This window comes from Danio aesculapii, chromosome 25 (genome assembly GCF_903798145.1).
Source record: "Danio aesculapii chromosome 25, fDanAes4.1, whole genome shotgun sequence".
NCBI classification, from domain to species: Eukaryota; Metazoa; Chordata; class Actinopteri; order Cypriniformes; family Danionidae; genus Danio; species Danio aesculapii.
In genome coordinates this window covers 35,999,590-36,027,499 of record NC_079459.1, presented here as the reverse complement: position 1 = coordinate 36,027,499, position 27,910 = coordinate 35,999,590, and the positions used below count along the sequence as shown (strand labels likewise).

The 27,910-nt window shown below is 37.5% G+C and overlaps 2 protein-coding genes across 2 annotated transcripts in view; one reads left to right on the top strand and one right to left on the bottom strand.

The window, feature by feature from the left end:
* spg11 (SPG11 vesicle trafficking associated, spatacsin) overlaps nt 1–21,288 on the bottom strand; it is a 48,751-nt gene extending 27,463 nt beyond the window's left edge. Inside the window, exons 1-24 of the mRNA XM_056451480.1 lie at nt 20,877–21,288; nt 19,253–19,428; nt 18,918–19,133; nt 16,999–17,185; nt 16,716–16,853; nt 16,268–16,641; nt 15,028–15,173; nt 14,710–14,845; nt 13,935–14,090; nt 13,352–13,536; nt 11,223–11,399; nt 10,242–10,313; nt 9,951–10,078; nt 6,924–7,096; nt 6,633–6,843; nt 6,245–6,484; nt 5,984–6,090; nt 4,894–5,042; nt 4,671–4,793; nt 3,999–4,065; nt 3,684–3,849; nt 3,154–3,362; nt 1,102–1,210; nt 866–1,025 (exon numbers count right to left, since the gene is read on the bottom strand). Of these exons, the coding sequence (XP_056307455.1) occupies nt 866–1,025; nt 1,102–1,210; nt 3,154–3,362; nt 3,684–3,849; nt 3,999–4,065; nt 4,671–4,793; nt 4,894–5,042; nt 5,984–6,090; nt 6,245–6,484; nt 6,633–6,843; nt 6,924–7,096; nt 9,951–10,078; nt 10,242–10,313; nt 11,223–11,399; nt 13,352–13,536; nt 13,935–14,090; nt 14,710–14,845; nt 15,028–15,173; nt 16,268–16,641; nt 16,716–16,853; nt 16,999–17,185; nt 18,918–19,133; nt 19,253–19,428; nt 20,877–21,100 (4,029 nt within the window). The 5' untranslated portion in view covers nt 21,101–21,288. The remainder of the gene's footprint in view (nt 1–865; nt 1,026–1,101; nt 1,211–3,153; nt 3,363–3,683; nt 3,850–3,998; nt 4,066–4,670; nt 4,794–4,893; nt 5,043–5,983; nt 6,091–6,244; nt 6,485–6,632; nt 6,844–6,923; nt 7,097–9,950; nt 10,079–10,241; nt 10,314–11,222; nt 11,400–13,351; nt 13,537–13,934; nt 14,091–14,709; nt 14,846–15,027; nt 15,174–16,267; nt 16,642–16,715; nt 16,854–16,998; nt 17,186–18,917; nt 19,134–19,252; nt 19,429–20,876) is intronic.
* Nucleotides 21,289–22,807: 1,519 nt separating this feature from the next.
* Nucleotides 22,808–27,136, top strand: ciao2a (cytosolic iron-sulfur assembly component 2A). Its single transcript, XM_056451896.1, has 5 exons — nt 22,808–22,958; nt 24,402–24,566; nt 26,088–26,137; nt 26,240–26,285; nt 26,777–27,136. Exons 1-5 carry the CDS (start codon nt 22,847–22,849, stop codon nt 26,875–26,877), a joined length of 474 nt encoding a protein of 157 aa, XP_056307871.1. The 5' UTR covers nt 22,808–22,846; the 3' UTR covers nt 26,878–27,136.
* The last annotated feature ends 774 nt before the right edge of the window (nt 27,137–27,910 follow it).

Here is a 27,910-nt window from a genome sequence, read left to right as displayed (position 1 = left end):
TAATAATAACACTATTAATAATATAAAACAATTAAAAATAATAAAAACAGTTCAAATAAATAATAATAATAATAATAATAATAATAATAATAATAAAGTAGTAACATTAAACAATAAATAATAATAAAAACAAACAAATAAATAAATAAATAAATAAATAAATAAATAAATAATGAAAATAATAATATTAATTATAATATTAACAACAACAACAACAACAATAAATAACACAACAACAACAGCAACAGCTAAAAGCTTTAGAAAAAATAATAAAGCTTATCAGAAATAAATATTCTACACATTTACCAAACAACTTTACTAAAATATGCGAAACATTTTAAAAATGACTTATTTACTATAATTAATAGACTAAATAAAACATATAAAATCCCCCCATGTTTTAATATTAAAAGAAAATGAAAAGCAAACAGGCTGGAACCATTTTAATCACATTTAAAATATATTTATATTTTAGTTTTGCAATTTAGCAGAAAAGAAATTTCAATATGTTCCCCATGTTATAATACAACAAAAGAAAAAACTAACAGAAAAAAGAATTAAATACAACGCAAGAAAAATTGTTTATTAAAAAAAAGATTTTTAGCTTTTCCCCATATTTTAACATTCAGAAAAAAACATGTTTTAATACAATAAAATAAATAAACATGTTTTTGTTTTATTGTATTAAAGCACTAAAAAGCTGATAATATTATGCAAATTATGCCAATACTATAGTAAAATGCGATTAATAATAATAAATAAATCACAAAAAAATTATGCAATTTTTAAATTAAATTGCTGATTTTTGCCATTGATTTGCCAATTTTGCCATAGATTCAAACAGCCAATCAGAAGACAGCCTGACCTGTTGGGGCGGGTACTTGTGTGTCTGAACGAACAGTAGGAAGTGCAGCCACTGTCCGTCATGAGCGCAGTCCAGCGGGTAGGCGGAGCTTAGAGGAAGAGTGTGCAGACGACAGAACTGGACAGGAAGTGCCCATTCCTGCGCCGCCTCGAATGAACAGCTGAAAACACAGAACATCAGGCATGAGGACCCACTGGAGAAATGTCCCAGCATGCATCTTTTTCTGACACACTGACCGACTGATGGTCTTCTTCTCCAGAGCGTCTCTGATGGCCGCTTCCAGATGGAGGAGCAGATCCTGAGCAGCGCGATGCTCAACGCTAATCAGCTGACTGGCCTTCTCAACTGAAACACAACAGACACAAGCTAACAACACATGCTAACAACATGCTAAACAAACAGAGAAGAGCAGAAGACCACATATCCTGGGTCATGCTACAGAAACAGTCTAATAACATGCTAAAACGTGATAGCAACAAGCTAAAAACATGCTAGCCATCTGCTAAATTATGCAAGAAATATTAATGCGTTAAAACATGCTCAAAATTAAATATTAACGGTGTAAAAACAAGCTAGCAATGTGCTAAACCATGCTAGAAATATTAATAATGTGCTAAAATATGCTAAAACGTGCTAAATTGTGTTAGAAATAATGATGTGTTTGAGCATAATAATAGTAAGGGTGGTAAATCATGTTAGAGAAGTTAAGAATCTGTTTAAACATGCTAACAATGTGCTAAATTATGCGTTTAAACATGCTAACAATGTGCTAAATTATGCTAAAAATATTAACTATTTGTTTACACATCCTAACAAAATGCTAAACCATGCTAGAAATATTAACGGTGTAAAAATAAGCTAGCAATGTGCTAAACCATGCTAGAAACATTAATAATGGGCTAAAACATGCTAAAATGTGCTAAATTGTTTTTGAAATGATGATGTGTTTAAACATGATAGTAGTAAAACCATGCTAACAACATGCTAAACACACAGAGAAAACCAGAAGCCCACATGCCCTGGGTCATGCTACAGAAACAGGTTCACAACATGCTAAAATGGGATAGCAACAAGCTCAAAACATGCTAGCTGTGTGCTAAATTATGCTAGAAATATTAATATTGTACTAAAACGTGCGAAATTGTGTTGGAATTGATGATGCGTTTAAACATGATTGTAATAAAAGTGGTAAATCATGTTAGAAAGGTTAATGATATGTTTAAACATGCTAGCAATATGCTAAACCATGCTAAAAACATTAACCATTTGTTTAAACATGCTACCAATGTGCTAAATTATGCTGGAAAAATAAATGATGTTTAAACATGCAAACAATGTGCTAAACAGGCTAGAAATATTAACTATTTGTTCAAACATGTTAACAATGTTCTAAACCATGCTAGAAATATTAACTATTTGTTTAAACATGCTAACAATGTGTTAAACCATGCTAGAAATATTAACTATTTGTTTAAATATGCTAACAATGTGTTAAACCATGCTAAAAATATTAATCATTGGTTTAAACATGGTAACAATATGTTAAATCATGCTAGAAATAATACCCATTAGTGTTAACGTGCTAACAATGCGTTAAACCATGCTAGAAATATTAACCATTTGTTTAAATATGCTAACAATATGCCAAACTATGCTAGAAATATTAATCATGTGTTTAAACATGCTAACAATATGTTAAAACAATGCTAGAAATATTAACCATGTGTTTAAACATGCTAACAATATGTTAAAACCATGCTACAAAAAACATGATCAAAATATGCTAATTCAAATTAGCAGTTTGCTAAAACAGGTTAGAACAATGCTAGCAGTGAGCTTAATCGTGCTATAAACATGTTAACATGGTAAACTTGTAAAACAGGTTAGCATTTTACCAGTTAGATAAAACATGCTACAAACATGGTACTATTATAGTGAGACACTGTTCCATCACAATAAAAAATGCTAGCAATGTGCTAAAGGCATTGCAAAAGAAAAAAACATTCATCTAATAATCTCGGGAAAACATGCTAAATCATTAAATGTCATGCTAGCAGTGTTAAATCATGAGTAAAACGTGTTAGCCTAACAAGCTAAAAGCTAGCAGTGTTCAAAATCATGCTAAAAACATGAAAGCAGTGTGCAAAAGCATGCTAGCAACATATCTAGCTGTTCTAAAAGTTTGTTAAATCATGTTAGAAGCATGCTACATATGGTTTAAGATGCTAACAGCGTCAGCATATCTACTGTTGTTCTTCTGAATAGTTTTATTGTTAGTTTTCAGCTACCGAGAGTGTGTCGCAGCGATTCTGCGTCTCCGTCCTCACAGCTCTGACTCCAGTGTTTGAGAATGAGGTTTAGCGTGCGCAGATCCGTCCTCAGTTTGAGGCTACACACACCCATGAGCTCACAGAAACACACACACGCTGACGACACACTCGCACTGCTGAAGTTCAATAGAGCTAATGAGTACGACTGATCCACCGCCATAGACAACCTGAGAGAAATCACACACACACACACACACACACACACACACACACACACACACACACACACACACACACACACACACACACGCACACACACACGCACACGCACACACACACACACACACACGCACACACACACACACACACACACACACACACGCACACACACACACGCGCACACACACACGCGCACACACACACACACACACACACACAAATAATAATGCTTTAGGAATATTTAAGTTTTAATATTTCAGAAATTGTTTTGTGCCTGAGTGTGTGTTTTTGTTTGTTTGTGTGTAGATAAGCTTGTGTGTGTGTCTCACTGTAGTTTCGTGTTACTGCAGTCTCTCAGGTGTTGTGTGAGGTAAACGGCGTAAGCGAAAGCTGGCCGTCCGTGACGCAGGAAATACAGGAAATCCAGATTCTCCACGATGGCGAAACTATTGACGAGGTGAGAGCTGGAGAAATGAGGAGGCTCACTGGATGCTTCTAGAAAACCAAACACACACACACACACACACACACACACACACACACACACACACACACACACACACACACACACACACACACAAGTGAAGGGAACAGTCTTTTTGAACATCAGCATATTTCCATCAGGTGTGTGTTAATATACGCACCACTGCTGATCACACTGTTGGCAGACTGCCATCCGAAGAGCCTGGAGGAGTCCAGGGGATGTAGAGACTGCAGGAGCACCAACACACACACACACACACACACAAGCAGCTATATTAATTGTATGCACTTTTTACGTAATATAAAATATGTATGAAACAGGTATTGTTCTCAGATGAGTCCACCTTTACATCTGGGAGAGTTACGGTGTGGAGAAGCCCCAAAGAAGCGTCCCACCCAGACTACTGATGCCCAGAGTGAACCATGGGGTGATCAGTGATGGTTTGGGCTGCAATATCATGGCATACCCTTGGCGCAATAATTGTGCTAGATGGGCGCTGGGTCACTACCAAGGACTACTTAACCAATCAGAAGGATCATGTGACCCAATGGGTCAAACATTGTATCCTAAAGGCGGTGGCATGTATCACGATGATAATGTACCAATACACACAGCAGAACTGGAGACAGAGTGGTGTGTTGAAGGTGAAAGTGAAGTGTAACATCTCTCATGGACTGCACAGTACCCAGATCTAAACATTATTGAGCACTTTGGGGTGTTTTGGAGGAGCGAGTCAGGAAAGGTTTTCCTCTAGCAGCATCCTTTTGTATGTATGTATGTGTGTGTGTGTGTGAATATACAGTATGGTGGTGTGTATACTGTGAGGGTGTACCTGCAGCAGGTGGTAGAGCGAGACATCTCCGCGAGGGCCGCTCTGAGGGAACAGCGCCGTCTTCAGTTGAGGATACTGACGGAGAGCCATCCTGAGGAGCTGAGGGTCCACTGTACTGACCGCCTGCACACACACACAACACCATCAGCCTTACACACCGCCTGAACTCAGACAACACTATCAGCCTCACACACCGCCTGAACACACACACACAAACACACACCTGCTGTATGCCACCGGCTGTGAACATGGCTGTGGCGAGTGTGAGCAGGCTGTGTCCCTCCAGTAACACACTGCTGATGCTCGCCTGACTGCCGGGAAGAAGAAGAACCTGCGCAGCCGCCAGACTCGCCTCAAACACACACTCTGGCTCTGAGAACACATACACACACACACTACGTATTACACACCATCCATCTATCTTTCTATCTACCCATGAATTCATAAACACAGGTGCCCATTTATCTATCAATCCATCCATCTATCCGCCCATCTATCTATCTATCTATCTATCTATCTATCTATCTATCTATCTATCTATCTATCTATCTATCTATCTATCTATCTATCTATCTATCTATCTATCTATCTATCTATCTATCTATCAATCCATCCATCTATCCGCCCATCTATCTATCTATCTATCTATCTATCTATCTATCTATCTATCTATCTATCTATCTATCTATCTATCTATCTATCTATCTATCTATCTATCTATCCATCTATTCACCCGTCCCTCCATCTATCCATTCATCCATCAATCTATCCATCCATCCATCCATCCATCCATCTGCTTATCCATCTACCTACCTATCTATCTATCAATCCATCCATCTATATATCTGTCCATTTTTCTATCCATCTATTCACCCATCCCTCCATCTATCTATCTATCTATCCATGCATCCATCCATCCATCCATCCATCTGCCTATCCATCTACCTACCTATCTATCTATCAATCCACCCGTCTATCTATCTATATATCTGTCCATTTTTCTATCCATCTATTCACCCATCCCTCCATCTATCCATCCATCCATCAATCTACAGACCTCGTCCAACCACCCACCCACCCACCCATCCATCCATCCATCCACCCATCTGTCTATCCATCTATTCACCCATGCCTCCATCCATCCATCCATCCATCCATCCATCTATCCACCCATCCCTCCGTCCATCCATCCATCCATCCTTCCGTCAGTCTATCTATCTATATATCTATCCACCCATCCCTCTATCTATCCATCCACCCACCCACCCATCCATCTATCAGAAAGTGATCAGTTCCTAATAGCCAGCGTGCACCTGTCAGGTGTGTGGTGATCTTCTGCAGCTTCAGCATCATCTGGAAGCAGGGGAAACTCTCACACACACTGCTGTCGCTCAGGAGAGGACAGTTCTCTGGGGTCAGCCTAAAAACACACCAATGATCAGACACTCAGACAGACAGAGACTCTCAAAAACAGCTTCTTAAGGAAAATAAATGTTATATATTTCCCAACACATGTATAATTGTGTATGTGTGTGTGTGTGTGTGTGTGTGTGTGTGTGTGTGTGTGTGTGTACCTGTAGTGCTCCAGGTAGGTGTAAAGCAGGAACTGCAGGTTGTTCTCTAGACAGTGCAGGATGAAGCGCTGGTGAAACTCCTGCTCCTGTGAACAGCAGAGCTCCTTCCCATCATGCATCACTCCTCCAGCCTGAGGAAGCGGAGGCTCCTTCCCATCATGCATCACTCCTCCAGCCTGAGCCAGTCTCCACAGCAGCTGCTGGAAGTCCTGCATCTCGGCCGGGACAAACTGCCCCTGTCTGAACACAACAGCTCATGTTAATAGTGGATGACCTCAACGGTGTGTGTGTGTGTATCAAAGTTTATTTGTGTGTGTGTGTGTGTGTGTGTGTGTATGTTTATGTGTGTATAAATGTATAGTTGTGTGTGTGTGTGTGTGTGTCTGACCGTGCGAGCTGGTCCAGGATGAGGTTGCGTAGGTGTTTTCCACAGCGGGTGCAGGTGTCCAGGTCGTGTGCTGTGAGCTGCGGCCAGCAGGGGGCAGCGCTGCGCTCTCGCTCACACACAGAAGATGACGACAGCCATGCGGAGCAGCGGACCGAGTCATGCAGAGATGTCAGATATGCCCACAGCACCGCCGCGTCCCCTGAACATTGAGCTAACACACAACAACACACACCTCTTCAACAGAATTCATCGTGGAGTGTGTATTTAACGCTGTGGCAGTGCTGGACTCACTGTGTGTGTGCGTGCGGGACAGTAGGATGTGCTTCTGTGCGTCTCTGTCCCAGTGTTTGACCCAGTGCAGACGCAGCGGATCCAGCAGAGACGTGGAGGACGAGTCTGAGTCCTGGAGGAGCTTCTCTAGCAGACGCCGACTCTGAGGGTCACAGCGGCTCACCTGCAGCACCCTAAACACCATAGAGCGCGCACACACACACACACACACACACACACGTATGCACACAACCGACCAAGAACACAAATGCACGCACACACACATGCACGCACGCACATAGACACACGATTGCACACAAAGCCGCGCATACACACACAACCACACACACACACAACCGTGCCCACACATGCGCGCACACACACACAGACACACGATCGCGCACACAACCACGCATGCACACACATGTACACATACACACACGTATACACAAACATCAGAGGATATACACAACCAAAAACAGCTCAAAATAAAATCAGAATTATATTTCAATTTACTGTACACAAACATTATTGTATTTACAGTATATTTTTAGAGTAGTTACAGTATATTTACAGTATATTTTAAGAGTATTTACAGAATATTTGCAGAGTATTTACAGTATATTTACAGTATATATATTTTTAGAGTATTTACAGTATATTTTTAGAGTCGTTACAGTATATTTTAAGAGTATTTACAGTATATTTACAGTATATTTTTAGAATATTTACGGAATATTTACAGTATATTAGTATTTGCAGTGAATTTACAGTATATTTTTAGAATATTTACAGTATATTTACAGTATATTAGTATTTACAGTGAATTTACAGTATATTTGCAGAGTATTTACAGTATATTAGTATTTACAGTGTATTTACAGTATATTTTTAGAGTATTTACAGAATATTTACAGTATATTTACAGTATATTAGTATTTACAGTGTATTTACAGTATATTTGCAGAGTATTTGCAGTATATTTACAGTATATTAGTATTTACAGTGTATTTACAGTATATTTTAGAGTATTTACAGTATATTTACAGTATATTAGTATTTACAGTGTATTTACAGTATATTTTTAGAGTATTTACAGTATATTAGTATTTACAGTGTATTTACAGTATATTTTTAGAGTATTTACAGTATATTTACAGTCTTAGTATTTAGAGTGTATTTACAGTATATTTGTATATTACAGTTTATTTTAAGAGTATTACAGTACATTTTAAGAGTATTTACAGTATATTAGTATTTTCAGTATATTTATAGTATATATTAAGAGTATTTACAGTATATATTTTTTAGTATTTACAGTATTTACAGTATATTTACAGTATATTTTTAGAGTATTTACAGTATATTTTAAGAGTATTTACAGTATATTTTAAGAGTACTTACAGTATATTTACAGTATATATTAAGAGTATTTACAGTAGACATCTTTTTAGTATTTACAGTATTTACAGTATATTTTTTGAGTATTTACAGTATATATTGTTTTAGTATTTACAGTATATTTTAGAGTATTTACAGTATATTTTAAGAGTATTTACAGTATATATATATTTAGAGTATTTACAATATATACAGTATATATATTTTTAGAGTATTTACAGTATATTTTTAGAGTATTTACAGTATATTTTAAGAGTATTTACAGTATATTTACAGTATATTTTAAGAGTATTTACAGTATATATTTTAAGAGCATTTACAGTATATACAGTATATATATTTTTAGAGTATTTACAGTATATTTTAAGAGTATTTACAGTATATACAGTATATATATTTTAAGAGTGTTTACAGTACATACAGTATATATATTTTTAGAGTATTTACAGTATATTTTAAGAGTATTTACAGTATATTTACTGTATATTTTAAGAGTATTTACAGTATATATTTTAAGAGCATTTACAGTATATACAGTATATATATTTTTAGAGTATTTACAGTATATTTACTGTATATTTTAAGAGTATTTACAGTATATATTTTTAGAGTATTTACAGTATATTTTAAGAGTATTTACAGTATATACAGTATATATATTTTAGAGTATTTACATTATATTTTAAGAGTATTTTCAGTATATACAGTATATATATTTTTAGAGTATTTACAGTATATTTTAAGAGTATTTACAGTATATTTTAAGAGTACTTGCAGTATATTTACAGTATATATTAGGAGTATTTACAGTATATATATATTTAGTATTTACAGTATATTTTTAGAGTATTTACAGTATATTTACAGTATATATTTTTTAGTATTTACAGTATATTTTAAGAGTATTTACAGTATATATTGTTTTAGTATTTACAGTATATTTTTAGAGTATTTACAGTATATTTTAAGAGTATTTACAGTATATATATTTTAAGAGTATTTACAGTATATATTAAGAGTATTTACAGTATATTTACAGTATATATATATATTTAGAGTATTTACAGTATATTTTAAGAGTATTTACAGTATATACAGTATATATATTTTTAAAGTATTTACAGTATATTTTTAGAGTATTTACAGTATATACAGTATATATATTTTTAGAGTATTTACAGTACATTTTAAGAGTATTTACAGTTTATTTACAGTATATATTAAGAGTATTTACAGTATATTTACAGTATATTTTAAGAGTATTTACAGTTTATTTACAGTATATATTAAGAGTATTTACAGTATATATTTTTTTAGTATTTACAGTATATTTTAAGAGTATTTACAGTATATTTACAGTATATATTTTTTTGTATTTACAGTATATTTTAAGAGTATTTACAGTATATTTACAGTATATATTGTTTTAGTATTTACAGTATATATTTAGAGTATTTACAGTATATTTTAAGAGTATTTACAGTATATATTTTAAGAGTATTTACAGTACATACAGTATATATATTTTAAGAGTATTTACAGTATATATTTTAAGAGTATTTACAGTATATATTTTAAGAGTATTTACAGTATATACAGTATATATATATTTTTAGAGTATTTACAGTATATTTTTAGGCGACTCACCTGTTGGCGTCCAGTCGTTTGGAGCTCCTGTTGGGAGGTTTGGAGCACAGACTCTCAATGGTGTGAATGAAGTTCACCTGCTTCAGCTCTTCAGAGGAGAGATGATCCTGCTTCTGCAGCTCCTCCACCTGACACACACACACACACACACACACACACACACACACACACACACACACACACACACACACACACACACACAGATTTAATGTTACAAGAGTCCAGTCTCTAGTTTTCAGAAATGTAATTCTTTAATCCTTGAATTAAAGCAGATGTGTCTCTTATTCTCACCATGAAGGCCCTTAGATCCCGATCGGCTGTGTAAACGCAGATGTTGTGCAGCTGCTCTTTAACATTAAAGCCCTGAAAACACAGAGAGCAGATCAGGAAGGGGGCATCATGCTGGCGCAGTGGGTAGCACAATCGCCACACAGCAAGAAGGACACAGGTTCGAGCCCCGGCTGGGTCAGTTGGCATTTCTGTTTGCATGTTCTCCCTGTGTTGGTGTGTTTCCCAGTGTTGGGTTGCAGCTGGAAGGGCATCCGCTGCGTAAAACATATGCTGAAATACTTGGCGGTTCATTCCGCTGTGGCAATCCCTAATTAATAAAGGGACTAAGCCGAAAAGAAAATGAATGAATGAATAAATGAATAACGTTTTATAATTAGTGTGTGTGTGTGTGTGTGTGTGTGTGTGTGTTCGCATGTGCTCAGTGATATGTTCAGTGGTGTGTCTGTGTGTGTGTGCATGTATTCGGTTGTATGTGTGTGCGTGCATGCATGTGTTCAGTTGTGTGTGTGCATGTGTTTAGTCGTGTGTGTGTATGTGTGTGCATGTCTTCATTTGTGTGTGTGTGCATGTGTTCATTTGTGTGTATGTGCATGTGTTTAGTGGTGTGTGTGTGTGTGTGTGTGTGTGTATGTGTTCAGTTGTGTGTATGTGCATGTGTTTAGTGGTGTGTGTGTGTGCATGTGTTCAGTTGTGTGAGTGTGTGCATGTGTTCAGTGGTGTGTGTGTGTGTGTGTACATGTGTTCAGTTGTGTGAGTGTGTACATGTGTTTAGTGGTGTGTGTGTGTGCATGTGTTGTGTTTAGTGGTGTGTGTTCAGTGGTGTATGTTTGTGTGTGTGTGTGCGTGTGTTTAGTGGTGTGTGTTTGTGCATGTGTTCTGTGTTGTATGTGTGTGCATGTGTTTAGTGGTGTACGTTCAGTGGCGTGTGTGTGCGTGCGTGCATGTGTTCTGTGGTGTGTGTGTGTGGGTGTGTGTGTTCACCATGTGTGTGAGCAGTGTTGTGGCCTGCTGCAGGTCTCGGAGGGTGAGGCAGGTGTGTGTGTGTTTCAGTCCAGTCCTCCTGATGTCCTGCAGTGTGTGTTCAGCAGAGCCGCGGCTGCGCAGGAGAGCCTGAGCGTGAGGGATGCGTCTGCTGAGGACAGCGCGATGAACAACCTCCTGAAACACACACACACACACACACACACACACACACACACACACACACACACACACACACACACAGTATATAAGCTTTAAATTCAGTATTAATGCTCTACAGGGACTCACCCTGACCGGTACATCTGAACCCTTGAGTGTATTCTCCTCAGAGGACTCTTAGGTCCTGCTAATTGTTCCTAAATCCTGCTTAAAAGCTAAAGGAGACAGAGCTTTCTCAGTCTGTGCTCCAAAACATCGAAACACCATCAGAAATCAGAGCTTCCCCTACTTTAAGTGTTTTTTTAATCATTATTTTTAGGGGTTTTTCATCTTTACTATGACAGGACAGTAGAGAATTCAGACAGGAAAGCACTGGGAGCAGAGAGAGGGGAAGGATCAGCAAAGGACCTCGAGCCAGGAATCGAACTCGGGTCGCCGAAAGCGAATTGGTGCTATATGTCAGCGCGCAGTACCACTAGGCTATTGGCACTGACACTTTGTTTTTTGTTTTAAATCTACCTATTCTCTTTGACTTGCTTATCTTTATTCAGGATTTCGCTCTGTACAAATCTTTTAAAATTATTTCTATATTTGAATGTGAATTTATTGGACTATATACTGCGTTTTCTCTGATTGTTTGTTGTTCTGCACTGACTGTGAAGCACTGTGTTCAACAAGATGCTATATAAATATAACTGACCTTGAGAGACATGCACTTGCTGGCCACTTTATTAGGTACACCTGTCCATCTGCTCGTTAACACAAATTTCTAATCAGCCAATCACATGGCTGCAGCTCAAAGCATTTAGGCATGTAGACATGGTCAAGACAATCTGCTGCAGGTCAAAGCGAGCATCAGAATGGGGAAGAAAGGGGATTTAAGAGACTTTAAACGTGGCATGGTTGTTGGTGCCAGACGGGCTGCTCTGAGTATTTCAGAAACTGCTGATCTACTGGGATTTTCACGCACAACCATCTCTAGGGTTTACAGAGAATGGTCCGACAAAAAGGAAATATCCAGTGAGCGGCAGTTCTGTGGGCGCAAATGCCTTGTTGATGCCAGAGGTCAGAGGAGAATGGCCAGACTGGTTCCAGCTGATAGAAAGGCAACAGTAACTCAAATAAGCACTCGTTACAACCGAGGTCTGCAGAAGAGCATCTCTGAACACACAACACGTCCAACCTTGAGGCGGATGGGCTACAGCAGCAGAAGACCACACCGGGTGCCACTCCTGTCAGCTCAGAACAGGAAACTGAGGCTACAATTCACACAGGCTCACCAAAACTGGACAATAGAAGATTGGAGAAACATTGCCTGGTCTGATGAGTCTCCATTTCTGCTGACACATTCGGATGGTTGGGTCAGAATTTGGCCTCGACAACATGAAAGCATGGATCCATCCTGCCTTGTATCAGCGGTTCAGGCTGGTGGTGGTGTAATGATGTGGGGGAGATTTTCTTGGCACACTTTGGCTCCATTAGAACCAATTGAGCATCAACGCCACAGCCTTCCTGAGTATTGTTCTGACCATGTCCATCCCTTTATGACCACAGTGTCTCCATCTTCTGATGGCTACTTCCAGCAGGATAACGCACCATGTCATAAAGCGTGAATCATCTCAGACTGGTTTCTTGAACATGTCAATGAGTTCACTGTACTCAAATGGCCTCCACAGTCACCAGAGCTCAATCCAATAGAGCACCTTTGGGATGTGGTGGAACGGGAGATTGGCATCATGGATGTGCAGCCGACAAATCTGCAGCAACTGTGTGATGCTATCATGTCAATATGGAGCAAAATCTCTGAGGAATATTTCCAGTAGCTTGTTGAATCTCTGTCATGAAGGATTAAAGCTGTTTTAAACGCAAAAGGGGTCCAACCTGGTACTAGTGAGGTGTACCTAATAAAGTGGCCGGTGAGTGCATGTATGTGTGTGTGTGTGTGTGTGTGTGTGAGCAGTGTTTCAAACCTCATCTGACAGCGAGAGCCACTGGTGCTCCTCCTCTCGGCTGGACGCTGCAATGTGTGCGCGAGCGTCAGTGTGTATCCGAGTGTCTCCTCCGACACACCAGGGGAACCTCTTCAAAAACACTCGCAGGTCAGAGATGAAGCCGTCCAGAACACACACACACTGCTGCAGGTTTTCATCCAGATCTGAACACACACCCATGTGTGAGTGAGAAAGAGACGGGGAGAGTGTGTATGCATGTCTGTGAATAGTGTTTATAGTGTGTGCTAGTGTGTGAAAAAGAATGTGTGCAGTGAAGAATGTTTATGTGTGTGTGTGTGTGTGTGTATAGTGTTTATAGTATGTGTATGTAAGTGTCTATGCATAGTTTGTGTGTGTCTGTCTTTGCGTATGCTTATGGTGTGCATGTGTGTGTGTGTAGAAGTGTGTGTGTGTGTAAAAAGTGTTTATAGTGCATGTATGTTTGTAAGTGTCTGAATATGTAGGTGTATAGGAGTGTGTATATACAAGTGTGTGTGTGTATGGTTTTCATATTGTTTATAGTATGTGTGCATAAGTATGTGTGAGTGTGTGTGTGTGTTACCATGCGCTCCGCTCAGCAGGACTCTGGTCTGTGTGTTCAGGAAGCTCATTGTGATGCTCAAGAGCTGCTCACAGAACTGTTGACTCTGAGCTTCAGTGTGTGTGTCGCGAATTGCAGAGCGCAGCAGATCCAGAGCAGGACACAGAGCTTCGATACCTGAAACACACACACACACAGAGAGAGACGCACACAGAAACAGACACACATGCACGCACACACACAAACAGACACACATATGAACGCACGAATACATGCATGCACATACATACATACAGGGAGACAGACAAACACACACACACACACACACACACACACACACACACACACTTGTTCATAAAAAGAATGCATGATCAATTGTCTCTCAAAAGAAGGAGTCGACTCTGAATCGACTCAATGAATCATCAAATCTTTTGCCTGCTACTGATCTACATAAACACAATTATAATACCTAATTTGCATAATCCCCGCCTCCCACTGTATACAAACAATCCAAAATGGGCGTTTCATTTCCAGCACATCAAAACAGACTTGACCAGCTAACCAATCAGAGCAGAGTTGGCTTATGGAAGGGGGCGGGGCTTATAGACCTGAAGCTCTGAATTGATTCAAATGATCCGTGTCCAAATCACTGCAAAGTGATTCAATTATTAAACACATATTCTGTAAAAACAACAATGTTTTTTTACTTTAGATGCATTTAAAGCTCTTGTAGAAGACTATAACACAATATTAGCACACTGAGGTGTTTTCTGCAGCGGGTGAAAATGTGTCTTACTCCTCAGATGAGTGTGTGTGCTGGAGGATGATGGAGGAGGATCTGCTGGACTGAAGCCAGATGAAGAACTCAAGATGTTCTCTTTACTCTTCAGGAAGAAATCCACTGTGTCCAGCTGATGGTTCTTCAGACCCGCCTGAACACACACACGAACGCACACATGAACGCACACACACACACACACACAAATGTTCCATCTGTCATATATTTTAGCATCTAAGACACCACTTTGTTTTATTTTAATGCATGGCTAAATAGGGATTGAACAGCACCCCCATGCGTTCAGATGGAGGAGTGGATGAGTGTGTGTGTGTGTACCTGCAAGGCGTGTATAGGGATTGAACAGCGCCCCCATGCGTTCAGATGACAGAGTGAATCCACAGTTCCTGCGCTGCCGAACACCATCAGTCTGTTGAGCAGCTCGTCTTGAGAGACGCAGAACAGCACCACCGACAGACCCGACGCTGCCAGAACAACAGCAACAACATGAGCAAAATACAGCTATATTCAATGCATACCTGACAACATTTGTCGAAATTCTGGGAGACCGGAGAGAGGGGTGGTTATACTACTACTGATGTTTGGAAAAGATTTAAAACATGATTCAAAAATTCACAGCTCCAATTCGATACAAAAATACACAAATCCATTGCGTAAGTTTAAAACAGGATTGAAAAATTAGCAAATTTGATTCGTAAGTTCAAAACAATTAAAAAATACACAAATTAAAATTGTAAGTTTAAAAAACGATTAAAAAATTTGCATCTCCATTCGTAAGTTTAAAACATGATTCAAAAATACACAAATCTAATTCGTAAGTTTAACACGATTCAAAAATACACAAATTAAAACTTCGTTAGTTTAAAACATGATTAAAAAATTCGCAACTCAAATTCATAAGTTTAACACGATTCAAAAATTTGCAACTCCATTAGTAAGTTTAAAACATGATTCAAAAATTTGCACATTTGATTCGTAAGTTTAAAACATGATTCTAAAATTTGCACATTTGATTCGTAAGTTTAACACGATTCAAAAATACACAAATTAAAACTTTGTTAGTTTAAAACATCATTAAAAAATTCGCAACTCAAATTCATAAGTTTAACACGATTCAAAAATAGACAAATCCAAGTCTTAAGTTAAAATTATTTAAAATTCGCAACTCCAATTTGTAAATTTAAAACATTATTCAAAAATTCGCAACTCCATTTTGTAAGTTTAACACGATTAAAAAATTCGCAACTCCAATTCGTTAGTTTAAAACATGATTCAAAAACACACAAATCCAATCCTTAAGTTAAAAAATTATTAAAAAATTTGCAACTCCAATTCGTCAGTTTAAAACACGATTAAAAAATTCGCAAATCCAATTCGTAAGTTTAAAACACAATTCAAAAGTTTGCAAATTTGATTCGTAAAATTAAAAATATTTAATAATAATAATAATTAAAAACAATTCAAAAATACAAAAATTCATAAAATTCAAAACACAATTCAGAAATATGCAAATCCAATTCGTTTGGGAAAAATATTTTCAGAATCAAGAGCGCCTCACCCTTCAGTAATAGACACAGGTTCTCCTCTGCTGTTCTCTGTACAGGAATAGCATTAGCATCCGCGCGATGATACGTAACACTTTCGTTCTCCAGATCCCAGTAGGCCAGAACCGTATTAGCGTTAGCAGGAGAAACGAACGTAATTAGTGCTGAAAACTCAGATACGTTGAGTCCTGTTGGTGTGGCTCCATCAGGCACATTAAAAGACGTAACAGCGCCCCCTGTCTTCACGGAGGAATGGCAGAGTTTAGCTGTAGTGGCTGCGCGACGACATTCGATGTGAGGAAAGTCTTTATACCAGGGTGAAATGTGAACTGGACGAACAGGAGCTTTAGTTTGATTGTAGAGGGCAGACAGACGAGACTCCCAGGACCTGAAGACGACAGAATGAACATGTCAGAGCAGAAAGACAGAAAATACTAAGTGTGCGGCTGGTTTATACAGTACCGGTCGGTCTGCAGGGGTTTATTCAGCACTGATAGACTGTGGGTGGAGCTGGAGAGACTGTCCTGATCCCAGGATTCAACAGGCCTGAGGAACGGACGACTGGGGGCCGCACGACAGTATAGGTGACCGGGATACACACTGAAACACACAAAATATATACATAAATAAAAAAACAGCTGTAAATTACTTTTGTTTATATTTACACATTCACAAAAATATATATAAATACGCATATAAATATATACAAGTTGTATATCTATATTTGTTGGCGGTGTCTCTGCACCTGAAGTATTGGTCGAGGTGTACGGCGAAGGCCTGGTTCTGCCTTGTGACGCTCACAGCCGTACTGAGATCAGCAGAGACCTGGAGCAGACAGAAGGAGGACGTGGATGGAGAAACACCAGCTCTACTGCAGTATGAGGGAAAATCCACCATCGCCAACAGCTGCCCGTCAGTGCTGTCAAACACATCTGACACACACATTAAAGAAACTCAGAACAAAACATCGAAAATAAACACTAGCCTACAGCGCCATCTACTGGTTTAAATGAGCCTAGAGCACCGTCTGCTGTTAAACACTATTCTAGACCGCCATCTGCTGTTAAAAGACGGCCTAGACCGCCATCTGCTGTTAATAACTATCCTAGAGCACCATCTGCTGTTCAAATCTAGCCTAGAGCGCCATCTGCTGTTCAAATCTAGCCTAGAGCTCCATCTGCTGTTCAAATCTAGCCTAGAGCGCCATCTGCTGTTAAACACTAGCTTAGAGCGCCATCTGCTGTTAATAACTATCCTAGAGCACCATCTGCTGTTCAAATCTAGCCTAGAGCGCCATCTGCTGTTAAACACTAACCTAGAGCACCATTTGCTGTCCAAATCTAGCCTAAAGTGCCGTCTGCTGTTCAAATCAAGTCTAGCGCACCATCTGCTGTTCAAATCTATTTTACAGCGCCATCTGCTGTTATAATCTAGCCTAGAGCGCCGTCTGCTTTTAAAAACTAGCCTAGAGCACCATCTGCTGTTCAAATCTATTTTACAGCGCCATCTGCTGTTATAATCTAGCCTAGAGCGCCGTCTGCTGTTATAAACTAGCCTAGAGCGCCGTCTGCTGTTAAACACTAGCCTAGAGTGCCGTCTGCTGTTATAAACTAGCCTAGAGCGCCGTCTGCTGTTAAACACTAGCCTAGAGCGCCATCAGCTGTTATAAACTAGACTAGAGCACCGTCTGCTGTTAAACACTAGCCTAGAGCGCCGTCTGCTGTTAAACACTAGCCTAGAGCGCCGTCTGCTGTTAAACACTAGCCTAGAGCGCTGTCAGCTGTTATAAACTAGCCTAGAGTGCCGTCAGCTGTTATAATCTAGCCTAGAGCGCCGTCTGCTGTCAAACACTAGCCTAGAGCGTCGTCTGCTTTTAAAAACTAGCCTAGAGCACCATCTGCTGTTATAAACTAGCCTAGAGCGCCGTCTGCTGTTAAACACTAGCCTAGAGCGCCGTCAGCTGTTATAAACTAGACTAGAGCGCCGTCTGCTGTTAAACACTAGCCTAGAGCGCCGTCTGCTGTTAAACACTAGCCTAGAGCGCCGTCTGCTGTTAAACACTAGCCTAGAGCGCTGTCAGCTGTTATAAACTAGACTAGAGCACCGTCAGCTGTTACAATCTAGCCTAGAGCGCCATCTGCTGTTAAACACTAGCCTAGAGCGCCGTCTGCTTTTAAAAACTAGCCTAGAGCGCCATCTGCTGTTATAAACTAGCCTAGAGTGCCGTCTGCTGTTAAACACTAGCCTAGAGCGCTGTCAGCTGTTATAAACTAGACTAGAGCGCCATCTGCTGTTATAAACTAGCCTAGAGCGCCGTCTGCTGTTATAAACTAGACTAGAGCGCCGTCTGCTGTTATAAACTAGCCTAGAGCGCTGTCTGCTGTTATAATCTAGACTAGAGCGCCGTCTGCTGTTATAAACTAGCCTAGAGCGCCGTCTGCTGTTATAAACTAGCCTAGAGCGCCGTCAGCTGTTATAAACTAGCCTAGAGCGCCGTCTGCTGTTATAAACTAGCCTAGAGCACCGTCAGCTGTTATAAACTAGCCTAGAGCGCCGTCAGCTGTTATAATCTAGCCTAGAGCACCATTTATATATATATTTATATGTGTGTGTATGTGCGCATACTGTATGTGTATATGTGTGTGTGCGTGTGTTGAAGGATACATGCGAGTCCGCTGTTGAGCAGGATGAAGAGCACTCCTCTGCAGAGCCGGCAGTCCACACACTCCTCCACACACTCCACATTGAGGCGGCAGCAGGATATGGTCTCCAGTGTGTCCTCCGTCAGTTTGAGCTTCAGCAACACACATGCATTCACCAGCAACACACATCGGCCCTCAGAGAAACACAACAGCCTCACAGACGCCACAGCACACACGTCTGAAACAACACACACACACACACACACACACACGAGCACACACACACAGCGCTCATCTATTGTCGTGTTTTATAAGTAAATATTGCAACGTAATGAAAGTGATGTTCAGTTCTCTCACCGGTGTGTGTGTGTTTGATGACCTGCAGCAGTGTATCAGAGGAAGTTTCACACACCAGCGCCGGCTGATCCTCCTGATCCACATCATACACACACAGAGAAAATGCAGAGTCCAGCAGCAGCAGCTTAGGCTTCACACGTGCACCGCTGCTCACACACACATCCTCCCACAGGAAACTGGAGAGTCAACACACACACACACACACACACACACACACACACACACACACACACACACACACACACACACACACACACACACACACACACATGCATATGATCAGGAATACAGGACAAGACACTAATAAACAAACAAACAAACAAACAAACAAATAAAAACAATAATAAATAATAAAAAAAATAATACACACACATATAAAAAAATAATAAAAGATAACAAATAAATAAAAATAATAAATAAATATTAAACATAAATAAATAATAATATTAAATAAATAATAAAAAATAATAAATAAATCTAAATAAAGAAAAAATTATAAATAAAAAATAAACATAATAAATAAATAATAATATTAAATAAATAATAAAAATAATAAATAAATCTAAATAAAAAAAAATAAATAAATAATAAACATAACAAATAATAATAATATAATAAGAATATTAATAATATTAAATAAAAAATAATACACACATATATAAAAAATAAATAAATAAATAATAAACATAACAAATAATAATAATATAATAATAATATTAATAATATTAAATAAAAAATAAAAAATAATACACACACATATAAAAAATTATAAAAAATAATAAATAAATATTAAACATAAATAAATAATAATATCAAATAAATAATAAAAAAATAATAAATAAATCTAAATAAAGAAAAAATAAATAAATAATAAACATAACAAATAAATAATAATATTAAATAAATAATAAAAAATAATAAATAAATCTAAATAAAGAAAAAATAATAAAAACAATGAAAAAAATTAAATAAACAATAAAAAATAATAAATATATAAATAAAATAAAAGTATAAATAAAAGATAATAAATACATATTAAATAAACATAATAAATAATTAACATTAAATAAACAATAAATAAATAATAAATAAATAAGTGAATTCATCTTGAAAATAAATGTAATAAATGCATCTTAAATATTAATTATTTCTATTCTTTCAAATTGCACCTACAATATATTTCAATATTTTTCATATTTATTATATTGCAATAGAGTCTGAAGTATGTAGTGTGTAGTATGCAGGGTGTGTGTGTGTAAAGTAGTATGTATAGAATGTTTGTGTGTGTGCTGTGCTTAGTACATACAGTGTGTGTGTGAGTGTGTGTGTGTGTGTAGTGTGCTGTTTGTACAGAATGGGTGTATGTGTGTGTGTATTTACAGAAAGAAAGTGTGTGTGTGTGTGTGTGTGTTCGCAGTATGTACAGAGTGTGTGTATAGTATGTACAGTGTTTGTACAAAGTGTATAGTATGTAATGTATAAAGTAGTATGTAGTACAGTGTATATGTTTTGTACAAAGTTTGTGTGTGTGTGTGTGTGTGTGTGTGTGTGTGTAGAAAGACTCTTTCACTGCAGGTCTAGTGTAGTTTGCTCGGGTGAGGTGTGTGTGTGTGTGTGGACTCACTCTACACATGTGTGCTGTAGTGTATGCTCGGCTCTCCCGCTGTCACTGATGTTCCTCAGACTGGTTTTCCCCTGCGCGTTCACGCAGCACAGCAGCGACGGGCCCGCGCTCAGCTTCACCCTCCGCCAGTCTTCCAGCCCCCCACACAGCTCTCCATCCGCCAGCAGATCCACCTCCAGCACCGCCTGAGCTCCAGCATCGCTCCTGCTCAGAGCCCCCAGCATCCTGAAGATGGACAGCAGACGAAGAGGAAGATCAGCTCAGGAGCTTCCGCCGCCGATGGTCGCGCATCACACAATAACAAACAGCACACGATGGAGACCCTCGACGATTAAACTGCAGGGTTTAATCTGAAATACAGATGTTGTGAGTTTCCCTGATCCAAACAAAGCACAGCTGATCATCACATGACACTCACATGATCAAGACTACAGCAGGAGGACCAATCAAACACAGCACTAATCAAACCGGAATAAGATAGCGAGAAAAGATTACTAATGTAGGAGGATTTGGCGTGATCAGTTAATAAAAATGAGTTTGGCTTTTGTCTCTGTGTGTTTAATAAGGAAATTCCTTTGATATACAGTTGAAGTTGAATTATTAGCCCCCCTGTTTATTTTTCCCCCAATTTCTGTTTAACAGAGAGCAGATTTCTTCAACACATTTCTAATAATAATAGTTTTAATAACTAATTTCTAATAACTGATTTATTTTATCTTTGTCTTTATGACAGTAAATAATATTTGACTAGATATTTAATAATCTAATAATTCTGACCTTAAAATGGTTCATAAAAAATTTAAAACTGCTTTTATTCTAGCCGAAATAAAACAAATCAGGCTTTAAGAAGAAAAAATATTATCAGACATACTGTGAAAATTTCCTTGCTCAGTTAAACATTGAGAAACATTTAAAAAAGAAAAAAATAACACTAAATATAATAATTCTGACTTAATCTGTATATAAAATACAGGTTTAGATCAACTAAACCAAAACCAAAAATAGTTTGTTACTTTAAATAATGAAGAAAATATATTAAAAAACATAAAAACAAAATCATTACTGCAGTTTTCATATATTAACTGTAAAATCAGCAATATTGTGTATAGTTTAATTTAAATATGTATAATTCAAATAAATGAACTATTAAATAAATAAACAAATAAATGAACTGCAGTTATAAATGCATTAATTTACAAAATACTATTTACATTCATTCTTTTATTTTCTTTACGGCTTAGTTCCTTTATTAATCCGGGGTCGCCACAGCGGAATGAACTGCCAACCTCTCCAGCATATATTTTATGCAGTGGATACCCTTCCGGCTGCAACCCACTACTGGGAAACACCCATACACTCTTGCATTCACACACATACGCTACGGTCAATTTAGCTTACCCAATTCCCCTATGGCGCATGTGTTTGGACTGTTCGGGAAACAGGATCACCCGGAGGAAACCCACGCCAACACGGAGAGAGCATGCCAACTGACTGAGCTGGGGCTCGAACCAGTGACCTTCTTGCTGTGAGGCGATCGTGCTACCCACTGCCACTGTGACGCCCTGTTATTTACATAGAACTATAAAATAGAATTTTTTTCCATTTCCTTAGTGTGTGTAAAACGCAACGGCAATAGTGAGTAAGACTAGAGTATGTTGCTAGTGTGTTGATATAAACCAGAGTCTCTTTAATAAACTGTGTTCTATATAGTTTTTAAATTAAATAAGGTAAACGTCGCATTAATTAAAATGGTTGTCCAACATATTTTATTATTTTTTAATATATTTAAAATAACTATGTCATTAAACCATTACATATAATACCAACAAATTACGCCAAAATGTTTGTATTTCCAAAACAATTTCCATCGACATTTCTCTGTTGATCACTCTAGTCTGCGTGAAAGAGGAAGAGCGGACGCGCATGCGCATTACAGTGTCCGTGATGGAAATGATGGACCGGACCGGATCATGGAGCTTGTGTCCGGACTTTTGAGCAAAGCCTGGTTTTTAACGGGACTTTCTGACGAGACGAATGACAAGAGACGAAAAAAGATGGAGGAGAAAGCGCTGGAGGTGTACGGTGAGCCCTGATGACCTCAACAAAGAAAAAAACTTCATTATTTTCATGACACAATGACATTGTCAGCCGGAAATCCCATAGTACTTTCATATATTACTGTGGTGCTGAATAGTCACCTTTATGGTACTTCAAACAGTGTCATAATATTACATTAAGTCAATAAAACGTTGTTATTACCAATATAAAGTGATTGTGTTGGATATTGTGGTACTGGATGTATTTTACCTGTTACGTCAAAGATCATATAATGTACATATCCATACTGATAAACTAAAAACAAGGTATTATCATGGTACATAAATGCTGTAGTGTTAATGCCATGGTATTTTATATGGCGAGTCATTACTGTAATCGTGTACTCTATTTTTTTGCCACCATGGTACATATTTACAATTAAAAACGAGGTTTACCATGCTAAATTGATATTTTCAGGTTGTAATACCGTTATTTTATTAATATACCATAGTATTGAATCATTACCATAACAAACCGTAATACTGAATCATTACCATAATCATTTACCAAAATATTTCTAAGGAAAAGTTCAATTATTTATATATTTTATTAATATACCATAGTATTAGTATTGAATAAGTACCGTAATAACATACCATAATACTGAATCATTACCATAATCATTTACAGCAATATTTCCTTTAAGCTTTAAGAAATAATCTCAAATTATGATGTCACATGGTAAAAACTGAAATGTAACAAAGATATTAGCATAACTAGCAGTGATGCTGTTAATTAGAAATACCATGCTAATATCATACAGTATATACTATGATACTGAATCATTACCATAATGATTTACCACCACAGTATTTCCTTTAAACTTTAAGAAATAATTTCAAATTATGATGTAACATGGTAAAAACTAAAAAAACAAGGTAACTTGAGCGTATTAGTATAACTAGCAGTGATGGTAATTAGTAATACCATGCTATTATCATACATACCGTAATACTGAATCATTATCATAATTATTTACCACACATATTTCCCTTAAACTTTAAGAAATAAACTCGAATTATAATGTAACATGGTAAAAACTGAAAAGCAAGGTAATTGAAAGGTATTAGCATAACTAGCGGTGATGATGTTAATTAGTAATACCATGCTAATAACATATATACCATAATACTGAATCATTACCATAATCATTACCACAATATTTCTCTTAAACTCTAAGAAATAATCTCAACCTATGATGTAACTTGGTAAAAACTGAAAAGCAAGGTAACTGAAAGATATTAGCATAACTAGCAGTGATGATGTTAATTATTAGTCATTACCGTAATCATATCAGTAACAAACGGTAATGACTAGTGTATTATTATATAGAATATATAGTGTATTTTATGGCAATCACTGTAAACACTGTAGATATTTTTCTTTTTAAGGCGGAACTCTTTGATATGATGTTGTTTTTTTACACAGATGTGATCCGGACGATTCGTGACCCGGAGAAACCCAACACCCTGGAGGAGCTGGATGTGGTGACGGAGAAATGTGTGGAAGTTCAGGAGCTCGGAGACGATGAATATCTGATCGTCATTAAGTTCTCTCCAACTGTACCGCACTGCTCTCTGGCTACGCTGATAGGTGAGTGTGTGACGAGATAACACACGCACACTCAAACGGACATCACTGCACCACACAGATAGCTGGAGACACAATGGAGGAAGGGTTACGTAAGGGATAAAGTGGACTCAGGTGGTTGTTATTGCAGATTATTACACGGCTGTCTGGAATACTCAATTCTGATTGGTCAGTCGCAACATTCCGTGGTATGCTATTTCTAGATAACAACTGCTAAATAAAACATTTATCCGGGAACTTCCAGTCATATTGACTGTCGGCGAATACATTAACATCTGTATACTTACATCCACATTCATTTTTTTCATAGGTTTTTGATAGTTTGGCGCCATCTAGTGTCTGAATAATGCGCAGGTTAGTGTATACTCCATCAGCTGTTTCTGTCAGCTTTGTATTTTTGACTATTTGGCGCCATCTAGTGTCTGAATAATGCGCAGGTTAGTGTATAATCCATCAGCTGCTTTAGTTTCTGTCAGCTTTGTGTTTTTGACTGTTTGGTGCCATCTAGTGTCTGAATAATGTGCAGGTTAGTGTATACTCCATCAGCTGTTTTAGTTTCTGTCAGCTTTGTGTTTTTGACTGTTTGTCTCCATCTAGTGTCTGAATAATGCGCAGGTTAGTGTATACTCCATCAGCTGTATTAGTTTCTGTCAGCTTTGTTTTTGACTGTTTGGTGCCATCTAGTGTCTGAATAATGCACATGTTAGTGTATACTCCATCAGCTGTTTTAGTTTCTATTGTGTTTTTGACTGTTTGTCTCCATCTAGTGTCTGAATAATGCGCAGGTTAGTGTATACTCCATCAGCTGTTTTAGTTTCTGTCAGCTTTGTTTTTGACTGTTTGTCTCCATCTTGTGTCTGAATAATGCGCAGGTTAGTGTATACTCCATCAGCTGTTTTAGTTTCTGTCAGCTTTGTGTTTTTGACTGTTTGGCGCCATCTAGTGTCTGAATAATATGTAGGTTAGTATATGCTCCATCAGCTGTTTTTGTTTCTGTCAGCTTTGCGTTTAATTAAAGAATTAATAAACTATTACGAATGTTTTGTGGCTAGTAGCCGTGTAATAAGCAGGATAAAGTACATCCAGAATGGTTGGTTTTGCAGAATAAATGCTTCAGTACTATGGAAGTCATGGTTACAGGTTTCCAGCATTTTTCAAAATATCTTCTTTTGTGTTTAACAGAACCAACAATATATTTAAAACTAATTACAGGTATATTTGGTCTAATTTTCTCGAACTATAACTTCTATTTATATATCTAAAATACTTATTATATTCCATAATTTAGATTCTTATTGATAATATTATTGATTTAGTAAGGTCACGGGCAGTTGATTAAGCATTTTACTGCATATTGTGCTGTGTAAGTGACTTACAACATTTGAAACAAGTGATAACAGAATTGTAATTTTTGGGTGAACTATCCTTTAACTATCCCTCACTATTGTAAATAAAAGTTAGTTACTGCTGTTTGATTGGATTTTAGGTATCAACCAACCAATGAGTGTTTTCGTCTTCCTGCAGGTCTGTGTTTACAGGTGAAGCTTCAGCGCTGTCTGCCCTTCAAACATAAGGTACATCTGCAAATGCTGCGACACTCTGCTGTGTGTGTTTATCATTTGTATATTTGTGTGTGCTGTTTTTCTGTCCTCTGATGGTGTTTTCTGGTCTTCCAGCTGGAGATTTATATAACAGAGGGAACACACTCAATCGAGGAGGACAGTGAGTGTGCAGATCTGCTCTATAAATCATGTTTACACCACTGCAGATCTTCATCAACCCAAGAGTGTGTTCGCGTGTGTGTCTGAGTGAATGTCTGATTGAGAGTGCGTGTGTCTGAGTCCGTGCACTTGTCTGAATATGAGTGTGTACATGTGTGCATGCATGTGTGTATGATTAACTGTGCATGTGTGTGCGCGCGCGAGTATGTTCATGCGTGTGTGTGTCTGAGTGTGTTAGTGCATGTGTGCATGAGTACATGCATGCATGTCAGTGGCTTAGCGGACGATTATGGGGGGGGCCCGCTTTTGGGGGGCCCAACGCACTTTGCGCTACCCCATTGATGCATGTATGAGGATCTGTGTATGTGTGTACGTGTGTACGTGAGACTGTGCTGGTGTGTGTGTGTCTCATTGAGTGCGTGTATGTGTGTGTGTGGATGTATGAGTATCTGTGCGTGTGTGTGCTCCTGTAATATTGTGTGTTTCTGTCAGTCAATAAGCAGATCAATGATAAGGAGCGAGTGGCGGCGGCGATGGAGAACCCTAACCTGCGGGAGATCGTGGAGCAGTGCGTCACCGAGCCGGACGACTGAACACACATACACACACACACACTTCCTGGAGGAATGTTGCATCACCTCAGAAAACAAGAGAAGAGACTCAGTTTCATCCCTCGTGTCCTCAAAGCAAACAGGAGATGCTTCAGCTTCTCTTTACACTCAGATGAAGAGGATCTGATGGAAAAAAACATCCCAAAAACAACGGAAAACATCATTTATGAGCTATAAAACATCATTTATGAGCTATAAAACATCATTTATGAGCTCTAAAACAATTTATGAGCTATAAAACATTATTTATGAGCTCTAAAACAATTTATGAGCTATAAAACATCATTTATGAGCTATAAAACATCATTTATGAGCTCTAAAACAATTTATGAGCTATAAAACATTATTTATGAGCTATAAAACAATTTATGAGCTATAAAACATCATTTATGAGCTATAAAACATCATTTATGAACTATAAAACATCATTTATGAGCTATAAAACATCATTTATGAGCTATAAAACATCATTTATGAGCTATAAAACATCATTTATGAACTATAAAACATCATTTATGAGCTATAAAACATCATTTATGAACTATAAAACATCATTTATGAGCTATAAAACATCATTTATGAACTATAAAACATCATTTATGAGCTATAAAACATCATTTATGAACTATAAAACATCATTTATGAGCTATAAAACATCATTTATGAGCTATAAAACATCATTTATGAACTATAAAACAGTTTATGAGCTATAAAACATTATTTATGAGCTATAAAACATTATTTATGAGCTATAAAACATAATTTATGAGCTACTGTATAAAACAATTTATCAGCTTTAAAACATCATTTATGAACTATAAAACAGTTTATCAGCTATAAAACATTATTTATGAGCTATAAAACATAATTTATGAGCTATAAAACAATTTATCAGCTATAAAACATTATTTATGAGCTATAAAACATCATTTATGAACTATAAAACATCATTTATGAGCTATAAAACATCCTTTATGAGCTATAAAACAATTTATCAGCTATAAAACATTATTTA

Excerpts from the sequence above, each read along its gene's own strand:
- ciao2a (XM_056451896.1), top strand. The coding sequence starts at position 22,847 with ATGGAGCTTGTGTCCGGACTTTTGAGCAAAGCCTGGTTTTTAACGGGA. Across the intron at positions 26,138-26,239 it reads GTCTGCCCTTCAAACATAAG|CTGGAGATTTATATAACAGA; the intron begins GTACATCTGCAA and ends CTGGTCTTCCAG. Across the intron at positions 26,286-26,776 it reads ACACTCAATCGAGGAGGACA|TCAATAAGCAGATCAATGAT; the intron begins GTGAGTGTGCAG and ends TGTTTCTGTCAG.